Source organism: Hydra vulgaris, chromosome 02, assembly GCF_038396675.1.
Source record: "Hydra vulgaris chromosome 02, alternate assembly HydraT2T_AEP".
NCBI lineage: Eukaryota > Metazoa > Cnidaria > Hydrozoa > Anthoathecata > Hydridae > Hydra > Hydra vulgaris.
Genome location: NC_088921.1, coordinates 36,476,736 through 36,487,500, shown reverse-complemented (window position 1 = coordinate 36,487,500; position 10,765 = coordinate 36,476,736). Strand labels below are relative to the sequence as shown.

Genomic DNA, 10,765 nt, shown 5'->3' with positions numbered 1-10,765 from the left:
TGATAATTTTGTCAAATGGTCACATACAAGAAAATTAAAAATTAATCTCATTAGAATTAAGAAGAATTTTACCAGAAAATAATTTTTTTTAACAACAAATATGTATTTGTTTATTAAGATGTTGAATAAACTTGTTTTAAAGGTTGAGAAATTATCAATACCCTTTGTTCTTAAAGAAGTAAATATTTATCATCAACAAACCTAATTGATTCAGTCATATCAAAGAGAGCATGAGTCATGGAGTGATTGAAACAAAAGAGTTTGTTATGAATGATATCCATGAGAGTTTATTATACATCCCTTTTTCAAAGAGCTTACTTATTTTAGAAAGCAGGGAAATGAGTCAATAAATAGTAAAAAAATTTTAGAAAGCAGGGAGATGAGTCAATAATTAGTAAAAAACTAGAGAAAAAAATAACGTTGCTAGAGTAAGGAGCTTATTTTGGAATGTTAAGAAAGTCAGAAATATTAAGAAAGACACATCTTGCTTTCTGACTCTGATAGTACTAAAATGTTGTTGACTATATTGGATAAGGCAGTGTGATCTGTGATAATATTTTCATTCAATTTAAGTTTGAAAAATGTATTGTATGAAGAAGGTCTACTGTTAGTGATTTCTTTAAAGTATTTTTTAAGTATTTTATAAGTACCTTTTAAGTATTTTTAATATTGTTTATATTTTTATAAAAAACTGTTATGAAGTTTTTTTTTCATAGTTTTTATTGTTTTTTTAATTTTATTTCTTTAATTGCAAATAAATGTGTCAACATTATATCTCAGGTAGCAGAAAAAAAAATTAGTTAATTATTTTATAAATATTATTGCATAATTGTGTTTTTAGTATTTGAAAATTTTTTATACTTTTTTGTAAAATTTTATACTTTTTAGTGATATGATGTTATTTTTTAAATACTTAAATGTAACAGGTATCATAAATTATATCAACAGTAGTTTTGATTAAAGCAATTGTAATTAAAAGTAATTTAGTTATTTAGTTATTGGGTTTTAAACTTAATGATAAGCATTAATAGTAATAAAGAAGTTTGTGGTCATACTAGAGAAAGAAAACATAAATAATATTGTGTTTTTTTTTTATCATTTTGAATTCAAAATTCAACAAAAAATTAAAATTAAAAAAATTAAAAAGAAACAACTATTTAACTATTAAACAAGCAGTTAACTATTTTAATAAACAAAATAAATAAAAATTTTTTTTTACAAAAAACGCTTTAATCGATATATAAAATTACTTGAATCTAAACAACTTATTTTGAAGAAAATTTTTATGTAGCTTTTTAAATTATTTATTTTCCTACTTCATAGTTAATTATGGCAAGCTCAAGATTTTTACTTATAATAAAGATGAAAATCCATCGCCATTAGTTTTGACAGTAAGGTCAGTGTTTTGAAAATAAGTTGTTGAGAACTTGAGGTAAAATGGGCTGTTTGTTTAAAACACATAAATTAATCTAGTTATCAACCAAACAACTACAATTTGTTAAATAACTTCATACAAAAAAGTGTTCTAGTGTAACAATTTTTATTACTTAATATAAGTTATTAAATCAACCTGTTTATCTGGTATGGTTGGTATGTCTTCCAAAGTTGAAATAAAGCTTGTTTCAGCTAATGCTCGAATCCAGAATCGTAACTACATTATTAACTACAAAATTAGGTTACAACAAATAACTACAAAGTTCTGTTACTACAAATAACTACAAAATTTCTTAACTACATAAGTTACCTTAACCATTAAACCTAAACAGCTCATTGTATTCTCATGCTCATGTAATAATTACAATTGAAAAACAGTCATGTTTTAACTCAGTTTCAACTGATTTTCTGTTTTACAGTATTGATGAAAATATTGTTTTATATGATACTCCCCAGATAGCTCATTGGGACTCATTGACAAAACAATGGAAAACTAATGGAATTTCGGATGCACATTATGACAAAGGTATTATTTTATAATTAGAACTGTGCAAATCGGAATAAATAATAATTATTGGCATATTTTAGTAATGTAAAATTTATTTAGAACAGAATCTTTTGTTTTTTCGGACAGATGTGCTTGGTCCTTTTGCATTGATGCAGGTATGACTTTTTTTTTTACATTTGCGAGTCAATATTCTAAAACAAGAATGCATTACAAGCACTGCTTGTTTAAAAAATCTCTTATGAATAAACTGTTATTATTACTGGGCATTTCCATTTCTGTGCGTGATTTTTTTCTTTCTTTTGCTTTAACAATTAGAAGCTGGGACTTTAGGCAATATACATACCATTATAATTATCTTAAAGAACAATTATAACAAAAACATTTTTATTATATTTTAGGTTGCCTGAATGTTTAAATATATATCTTTTTATCATTTTACATTTTTTCTGTGGTTATGTCGCAATAGTTGAAAAAATATACAATGATTTTCTAAATGCTAAAAATACTCCTGCTAGAAATATTTGATGAATGCTTTTTCTCACTGAAAATATATTAAATATGAGTTGTAGAGATATAACATTTCACTTGATATACTTATGAGTAATTTATTTTCATAAAAATAGCTACATAAATTTGATGAATTTGCAATTCCCTGCACGGCTTCTGTAAGTGACTATACATGAACTGCAATTAAACAATTGTTGTGACTCTATAATACATAGTGCAATTCTGTAACTTTTTAAAAATCTTTACTAATATAAAAAATATTGTTTCAAAAAAAAAGTATACTGCTAAAACCTATATTTTTAAGTAACTAATATTTGCATTTTTCTGTTCCGTGCATGGTTTTGCTTCTAACTTATTTATTTCTTGATAATGTTACTAATGTATACCATTCTTTGTTTACAAAATATTTATATAGATTAGAATTAAATAAGGCTAAATTTTATTTTTTATGAAAATAGTCGACAAAATTTATATGAGTTTCTGTGCGTGATTTTTTAAAAATGTCCTTATATTAACATTTTTATTATTGTTATTGTTATTATTATTATTGTTATTATTATTGTTTTGATACTATGGCCAAAAATTTTGTTAATATTAAAAGTAATCATTGTTATTCTTTTATTGTTATTATTATAATTGAGATTAAGTGAGATTAGATTAGAAATTTTTTTCTAGAATTGTCTGTGAAAGATGTCATATTCCTGATAAATATGTCAACTCTCTTGAATGTTGTAGAATTAAGAACTTATAATGTTCTATAAGATTATATAAAATATCTTTCTAGATGTTTGTGTCCTAAAAAATTAGACCACATTTTTTACTTTTTTTTAAGTTTTTTACATTTACTCTTTCTCATAAGATGTTATACTTATTCCACATAACAAAGATAATAAGCCCAAATACTTATTCCACATAACAAAGATAATAATGACACAAAGATTTTTTTCTGAAAAAGAGTTAAAATTTAGTGTTCTTCACCTAATTGTGTCATCTATTTATCTTTCTTGCTTTTTTTTATGTCAAATTTAATAAAGTACAATATTTAACACCACTGTATAGTATATTAACCTGTTTATCTGTGTGTTTCTCATGATAACCTTGATATCAACTTGTTTCTCCGCGCAGTGGCCTTGTTCGTCAAGGTTCGTGTTTCGGAGTTATAGAGTTGAGATAGGGTTATAACCACAATTAAGTAGCCTCCTCGTCTGTAGTGGCCTTCTTGGTCTTGGGAAGGTGAATTAACAAAAAAAAAAAATATTACGTGTATAACCATTTTGTGTTTTTTTTAAAGTGCAAATGAACCAAAAAAAAATAAAAACTTGTAATTGCAAAAGTTTGTTTAAAATTTCATGTAGAATGACAATGTATTACATGTGGAATGACAATTTAGTGCATGTAAAATGACAATGTATTGATGTTAAATTTGACAAAATACAAGTGCAATAGCGTAATTTTGTTTTTAATTATAGATGTTTTTATCTGGAATTAACTTTAGTTAAAATTTAATTTAAAAACTATTACGCCCAACCTTTTCTGAAAAATGCATATATAAATTAATATAAATAATATTTTGTTATTTGTGGATATATGGTTTATAGTTCGTTTTTTTACTGTGCTACATTTTTGGTAAATGCTGACCCTAATTGATTTGATTTCTGTTATTGATTCCATTTCTTATTTTATTTAGGATGTGTATTATAACATGCCTTTTCAATATTGGAGTGTTTGTCCACTTGCATTAAATAAGTGCATCCTTAAAGTTGTTGGAGTGGCCATGGAAATATTTATTACAATTAAGGTATTTGAAATAAGTTTTATTTTTCAAATTTTATCAGGAAAAGATTTTTTTTTAAAGTTAACAGTTAACATTGCCCTTAATTGGGAAGAGACTGTAAACATTGTGTGGTTGTAATTTTTAAATGGTAAATTTTTTTTTGTTGATGAAATTTGAAATCTGTCAATAAACTTCTATTCTTTTTAAAACAGAATTTTTTTTTAAAATGTCTTTTTTCCTCATACTTGAAGTTAATTGTTGAATTCCAGGATTCATTAAAATATTTTGAAAAACAATCTTGTTTTAAAAATATGAAAGTTTGGAGTTTGCTCTATAGATGGAATTTAATTAATACTCTGCAATCCTCAACAAATAACAATAATACTACAAAATCAAAACTGATAATAACATAATGATAATAGATTTTTAATCGAATAGCAAATAATGTTACAGAGCAGAAATCTTGGTAAAATAAATGCACCAAGCAATACATTTTAATATATGTTGCTATATGTTAAAAGTAAGTAATGAATTTAATTATAACTTGTTTAGGATGAATTATGCTGTGTTAGTTTCCCAAAAGATAACCATCATTTACATTACTTAAATGATCGCTGGGTTACACCTAAAGAACTTATTGAAGTAGTTTGTTAACTTTTTTTATCTATTGTATGATATTTACTGCTTTCAACTAGTTAATATCTATTGTATGATATTTACTGCTTGTAACTTGTTAATATCTATTGTATGATATTTACTGCTTGTAACTTGTTAATACTCTAAAGTATGATGTTTTTATTTTACTGATGTTTTTATTTTAGCTTTTACGTAGCTCTGGCATTAATATTTTTCCATATGAAGATGGCTACAAGTATATTGATGTTTCACAAAAAGTAAAACTTTTAACAACTAAATCTTTAAATTCGTTTTGAGAAATTTATTTTTTCTCTAAACTACTACGGTAATCATTGTTATGTTCATTTTCATGTTACATTTTTTTCTTTTTTGAATACAGGATATTATTTTACTAAAATCTTTGTACCAACAAATGTCATTGTTAGCATGTTCTTTTTCATTTTGTTGGAGCAAATGGAACAGTTTTTGTGATGAAGAGAATGTTGTTTTACAAGCAACTGAATGGATATCTTCGAACGAATCTTTTGAACATCCTGAAATGGTTTTTATAATTTTTTTTAATAATATATTTAGAGAGTTTAAGGAAGAAATCACAAGTTTCATCCTTTTTACAGTTTGAGAAAGTAAACTTTGATTGAATTATTCATAGATGTTTTTTATCTAGAATGATCTTAAGTTAAAATTTAATTAAAAAACTATTATGGCCAATGAATCATTAAATGACTCATTTAAATATATGTATGTATATATATATATATATATATATATATATATATATATATATATATATATATATATATATATATATATATATATATATATATATATATATATATATATATATATATATATATATTATATATATATATATATTATATATATATATATATATATTATATATATTAGGGTGGCCCTTATTTTTGAAGTTTTAAAATATCATTGTCTGACCCCTCAGATGAGTTCCAATATATAAAAAAATAATTCAGGCCAAATATGAGCAGGATTGAACAATATTTAGAGGTGGCTCAACTAAGCTTTAGTTTTGTGAGAATACCAAAATCGGCGAAAAAAAATTTCAGGTTCTTTTCAATAAATGATTTTGAATATTAAATGAATAAATATATTTCAATCAATAATTTGAACTAGATATCATGTTTCAATAATGTACTAATCTAAAAAATAATTAAATATAAAATTATAATAAATATAAAGGTAATAACGCATAAAAAAATGTTCTTCAATATATCTAAATAAATAATTTATAATTTTCCTCAGTAATTTTATTAATTCATAATTTTCTTCAGTCATTTTTTTCAGTAAACAAAACTAAACATGTAATATAATTTAATATTAGCACCTATTGGGCATCTTATATAATATTTAAATAAATCTTGTGCTAGTTCTTTGTAGCCATCTTGTATTATAAATTTCTTCTTCTACTGTTGTTTGTTAATTAATCAAAATAAAATTTCTATTTAATAGTTATCAATAATCACAGATATTAGCAATCAGCAAAGGTTAGTATGTCAATTTAATTATAAAATATATTATGTTATATATATAATTATATGAGGGAGTCTGTATGACTGTAGATTTCGTTTTGTATTATTGCATGGCATGTCAATGGCATGTGTAATTTTGTAATTTGTTTATGCCAAAAATTGCATAGTTTAATATTATGTTATAATATTATGATGATTAGTATAAATCTGTTTGGCATTTTCAGATGGCATTGCGTTCACAAATTTATCTTGTTAGCCCTGCTGAAAGAATTGAAGGTAGTAAATTGCCATCAGGGAAGCAGGTTCTTGGTCACTTTCTACATCTCCACAATGTTTTGAAAGAGGATATTCGAAAGGCTGCAACCCACGCTATTGAGAAAGTTGAAGATTTCTGGTTTCGAGCTAAAATTCCAACCAGGCATCATCAAGATTCCATCAAAAAGCTTGAGCAATTATTCTTCGAGTGGAAAAGTCTAAAGAAAAACAAGAGCCGCAAGACCGAGACTCAACAAACAAATGAAACCGCATTTTCAGCCGCAATAGAAGAACTGTTCGACATTGCACATGCTGACGCCATGGAGCTAATTGAGAATCAAGAAGATAAGGTCTTTCTGGAATCTCAAAGAAAAAAGGGACGACCTGGCTGCATGGGCGGAATCGATAAGGTTCTGCTTCAACAACAAAAAAAGCAGAATGAGAGAAAGCAGATATTGCAAAAGAGAGTACATCGATCTCAACTTGATAAAAACACCTTGCTAGATAAAGCTGTGTTGGAGAGCAGCAGCGCTGATTCAGAAGAAAGTCAGTCTGAACCTGAAGATGAGGATCCAGTTCTAAGCACAAGTACTGTTACTCCTTCTTCTTCATCACGAAAGCGAGGACGCCAAAGTGTTGTTTCACCACAGCTGGCATCTATGCTTGATAGAAATAAAATGAGCGACAGGGCTGCTATGATGGTCATCGTTGAGGCTTCGAGGGCTCTTGGACAAGACGCTGAATCACTCGCTTTGAATAGATCAACCATCCAACGACTCCGTCGGAAACACCGACAGCAAATTGCCTCCGGAATCATTCAACATTTCAAGCCAAATACTGCTCTTACAGTACACTGGGATGGCAAGCTGATGCAAGATCTGACTGGAACAGAGAAGGTGGATAGGTTGCCCATTCTTGTCACAACAATGGGGAAGACAAAGCTTTTGGATATTCCAAAGATTCCTGCAGGTAATACATAATGGTATAATATATAATGGTATAATATATATGCCTACTTTTATTTTAGTTAAATGTTTTTATAAATTTCGAAATCATTTATTATTATGAAATGTGAATGTGAAATCATGTCAGACAAACTTTAATAAAGACTACTATAAATTACTTTTTAGGCACTGGACAAGACGAGGCCAAAGCAGTCTATGATGCTATCCGAAAATGGGAGCTGGAAAACTTTGTCCATGGTATGTGTTTCGATACAACCTCTTCCAACACCGGTCGGCTGTCTGGCGCTTGCGTTCTTCTCGAACAGCTACTAGGGCGGCCTCTACTGCACTTTGGTTGTCGACATCACATCATGGAACTGGTATTGGCTGCTGCTTTTTGTGTCTGTATGGGACCCAGTAAAGCTCCGGAAATACTCGTTTTCAAACGATTTCAAGCACAGTGGTCATCCTTTGACCAGGAAAGTTATGAAGATGCCTTTTCGGATGATGTTGCCTCAGCTGAACTCTCCGAAGTCAAACATGTAATCATTGTTTTCTGTGAACAGCAGCTGCAAGATCATCAGCCACGAGATGACTATCGCGAGCTGCTCAAACTGATGCTCATCTTTTTAGGAAGAAAGCCTACAGATTGGAAGAATTTTCGAGCGCCTGGGTCAATGCATCAAGCTCGATGGATGGCGAAAGCCATTTACAGTATAAAGGTTTGGCTGTTTCGATCACAGTTTAAGCTGACCTTGCGAGAGTCTCGTGGCCTCCTACGTGTGAACATATTTCTTGCAAAGGTTTATATCACGTTCTGGTTTTTGGCGCCTCTGGCTTACAAAGCCGCTAGGAATGATCTACAACTTATTCAACAACTCCAGGCTTACCCTGATCAAGATATTGGTGCCGCAACATCACGCAAGCTTGCGGGCCATCTTTGGTACCTGTCAGAAGATTTGATCCTTTTCAGCCTCTTCGATCCAGAAGTGGATTTCACTACGAAGCGCGAAATTGTTAAAAGATCATTAGAACAGGAAGGAGAAGAAGTACCTTTGAAACGTGTCGTGGTGGACTTGGCGACAGTACAACAAAAGACGCTTCCTGATTTTGTCTCAAAAAGAAGCAGAAACCTGTTTTCTATTCTGGGCATGCCAGATGGATTCCTGGCCGAAGATCCTGAATCATGGAACAGGAGAGATGACTTCAAGGTTGCAGAGGCAATCGTGAAATCCCAGGCAGTAACAAACGACCATGCAGAACGAGGAGTTGCCTTGATCCAAGATGCAACAAAGTCTGGCCGATTTAAGAGCAAAGAACAGCTGCAATATGCTCTGCAGGTTATCGAACAGAACCGGGCAAACTTTCCGAATGTGAAAAAATCCACCTTACTTCACAATTAACTAGTTCAACTAAGTGAAGATGTGTAACTTTGTGTATTCTATTGTTTCTGTGTTTGTCTCTGTAATTAAGAACTGTTTTTAGTAGTTAGAATTAATTTTCTGTATGAAACTGATGGCAAAATGTGCTGAATTCTGTCACAGACATCAAAAATTCGTATATGAGAAAACTTTGACGGTGTTGAGCCACCTCTAAATATTAATATTTTTTTATGAAACTTTACACATAATTTTTTTGTATGAAATGGAACCATTTAAAATGGTCAGACATAACATTGCTCTTATTTAATTTTTTATCATCATATAAGGGCCACCCTAATATATATATATAGATATATATATATATAGATATAGATATATATATATATATATATATATATATATATATATATATATATATATATATATATATATATATATATATATATATATATATATATATATATATAAATGTATGTATAGTAAGTGAGTGGGACCCTGGCCCCAGCTAAAAATGAGATTGTTTTCAAACCTGGCCCCGGCTAAACTATAAGTTTTAGCAGGGGTTGATAGCCGGAGCTAGAAAAAAGTTTGTAATACTATATTTAACTTTATGCTTACATTTACTATTTATTAAATACTGGCATATATTTATATATTTTCTAACTCTAATTTATTTCCAGCAAGATTGCAAGCAACCACTATTAAGTTATGAGTTACTTTAAAATAAAGAATAAGTAAAAATACTAGGAAATGGTTAACTGAAGACTTGAAAAGTTGTAGGTTGTATATAAAAGAAAAATATCAAGATGGCTAATAGTTATACGGTTTTTTTGATGTGCAAGGAAAAAAACTAGATTATTAAAAGTTTTTATAGCACCTCCACAGTACTGAACACGCTACTACAGACAAGGAGGCTACTTAGTTGTGGTTATAACCCTCTCTTAACTATATAAATCCGAAACACAAACCTTGACAACCAAGGTCGTTGCGCAGAGAAACTAGTTGAGCGTGGTACTACCAGGGGTGTGGTGGGGATCGAACTCGGTTCCTCTCACTAATGATGCAAGCGCTCTACCACTACACCATGAAATCATTACATTTACAATGTGCTTTTAGACTTTGTCTGAGAGTAAGAGGGTTGTTCATCAATATAGGAATACCAACATTATTGCACTATTTTTTTGCTGTAAATAAATGAGTTTTGTTGTCTAACAAAAATTCCATAAAACAAAGAAGAGTATAGGCTTTCAGGAATAACTTTGTTACTGCAGTTAGTAAGAATTAATTTAATTATCTCAAAACCTTTATATAAAGAAACTAATAACAAAGTGAAGACTACTTGTAGGATAGTTGGAGAGGTCAAAGTGTTTTCTAGAGTTTTGAAAAATTGGAACCACTTGTTTAGCACTTTTTAAAAGAAAAATATTATTAAATATTATATAATTAATAAGATTAAATGTTAGACTTACTTTAGTTAATGACATTGTTGAAGATTAATCAAAAGTCTCTAGAACCTAACATCTGATATAAGAAACAAGATTTAGTAAACTGAGAATAACAGAGCTTAACATCAGACAGGACCTTTTTACATTAGCTTCTTGGAATAATAAAAGTACATTTGTTCTTAAAAGAGATGTTTTTGTAAAAAAGATAAAATAAATGATCAATAAAGAAACTGCTCAAGATGGTGAAAAATATGGAGTAGAATGAGGTGAGTAGGAATAAAAGCTTCCAAACTTTTAGTCCAGAGGAATAAAAGCTTCCAAGATGCACTTTATGCATACATATTATTATGGACATAAACATATATGTTTGCTATTTAT

The 10,765-nt window shown here is 28.8% G+C and overlaps 2 protein-coding genes across 3 annotated transcripts in view; both read left to right on the top strand.

The window, feature by feature from the left end:
- LOC105849949 (dynein axonemal intermediate chain 7) overlaps positions 1 to 10,765 on the top strand; it is a 62,705-nt gene that overhangs the window by 32,023 nt on the left and 19,917 nt on the right. For both annotated transcript variants that reach the window (XM_065790757.1, XM_065790758.1), the window contains exons 12-18: positions 1,324 to 1,396; positions 1,854 to 1,960; positions 2,042 to 2,097; positions 4,137 to 4,247; positions 4,776 to 4,865; positions 5,045 to 5,116; positions 5,239 to 5,400. In XM_065790757.1, the coding sequence (XP_065646829.1) occupies positions 1,324 to 1,396; positions 1,854 to 1,960; positions 2,042 to 2,097; positions 4,137 to 4,247; positions 4,776 to 4,865; positions 5,045 to 5,116; positions 5,239 to 5,400 (671 nt within the window). The remainder of the gene's footprint in view (positions 1 to 1,323; positions 1,397 to 1,853; positions 1,961 to 2,041; positions 2,098 to 4,136; positions 4,248 to 4,775; positions 4,866 to 5,044; positions 5,117 to 5,238; positions 5,401 to 10,765) is intronic.
- Positions 5,771 to 9,171, top strand: LOC136076907 (uncharacterized). Its single transcript, XM_065790756.1, has 2 exons — positions 5,771 to 7,585; positions 7,747 to 9,171. The coding sequence occupies exons 1-2, from the start codon at positions 6,586 to 6,588 to the stop codon at positions 8,961 to 8,963; spliced, it is 2,217 nt and encodes a 738-aa protein (XP_065646828.1). The 5' UTR covers positions 5,771 to 6,585; the 3' UTR covers positions 8,964 to 9,171.

Coding starts and splice junctions, on each gene's coding strand:
- LOC136076907 (XM_065790756.1), top strand. CDS start 6,586: ATGGCATTGCGTTCACAAATTTATCTTGTTAGCCCTGCTGAAAGAATT. Junction 7,586..7,746: donor TATTCCAAAGATTCCTGCAG/GTAATACATAAT, acceptor ATTACTTTTTAG/GCACTGGACAAGACGAGGCC.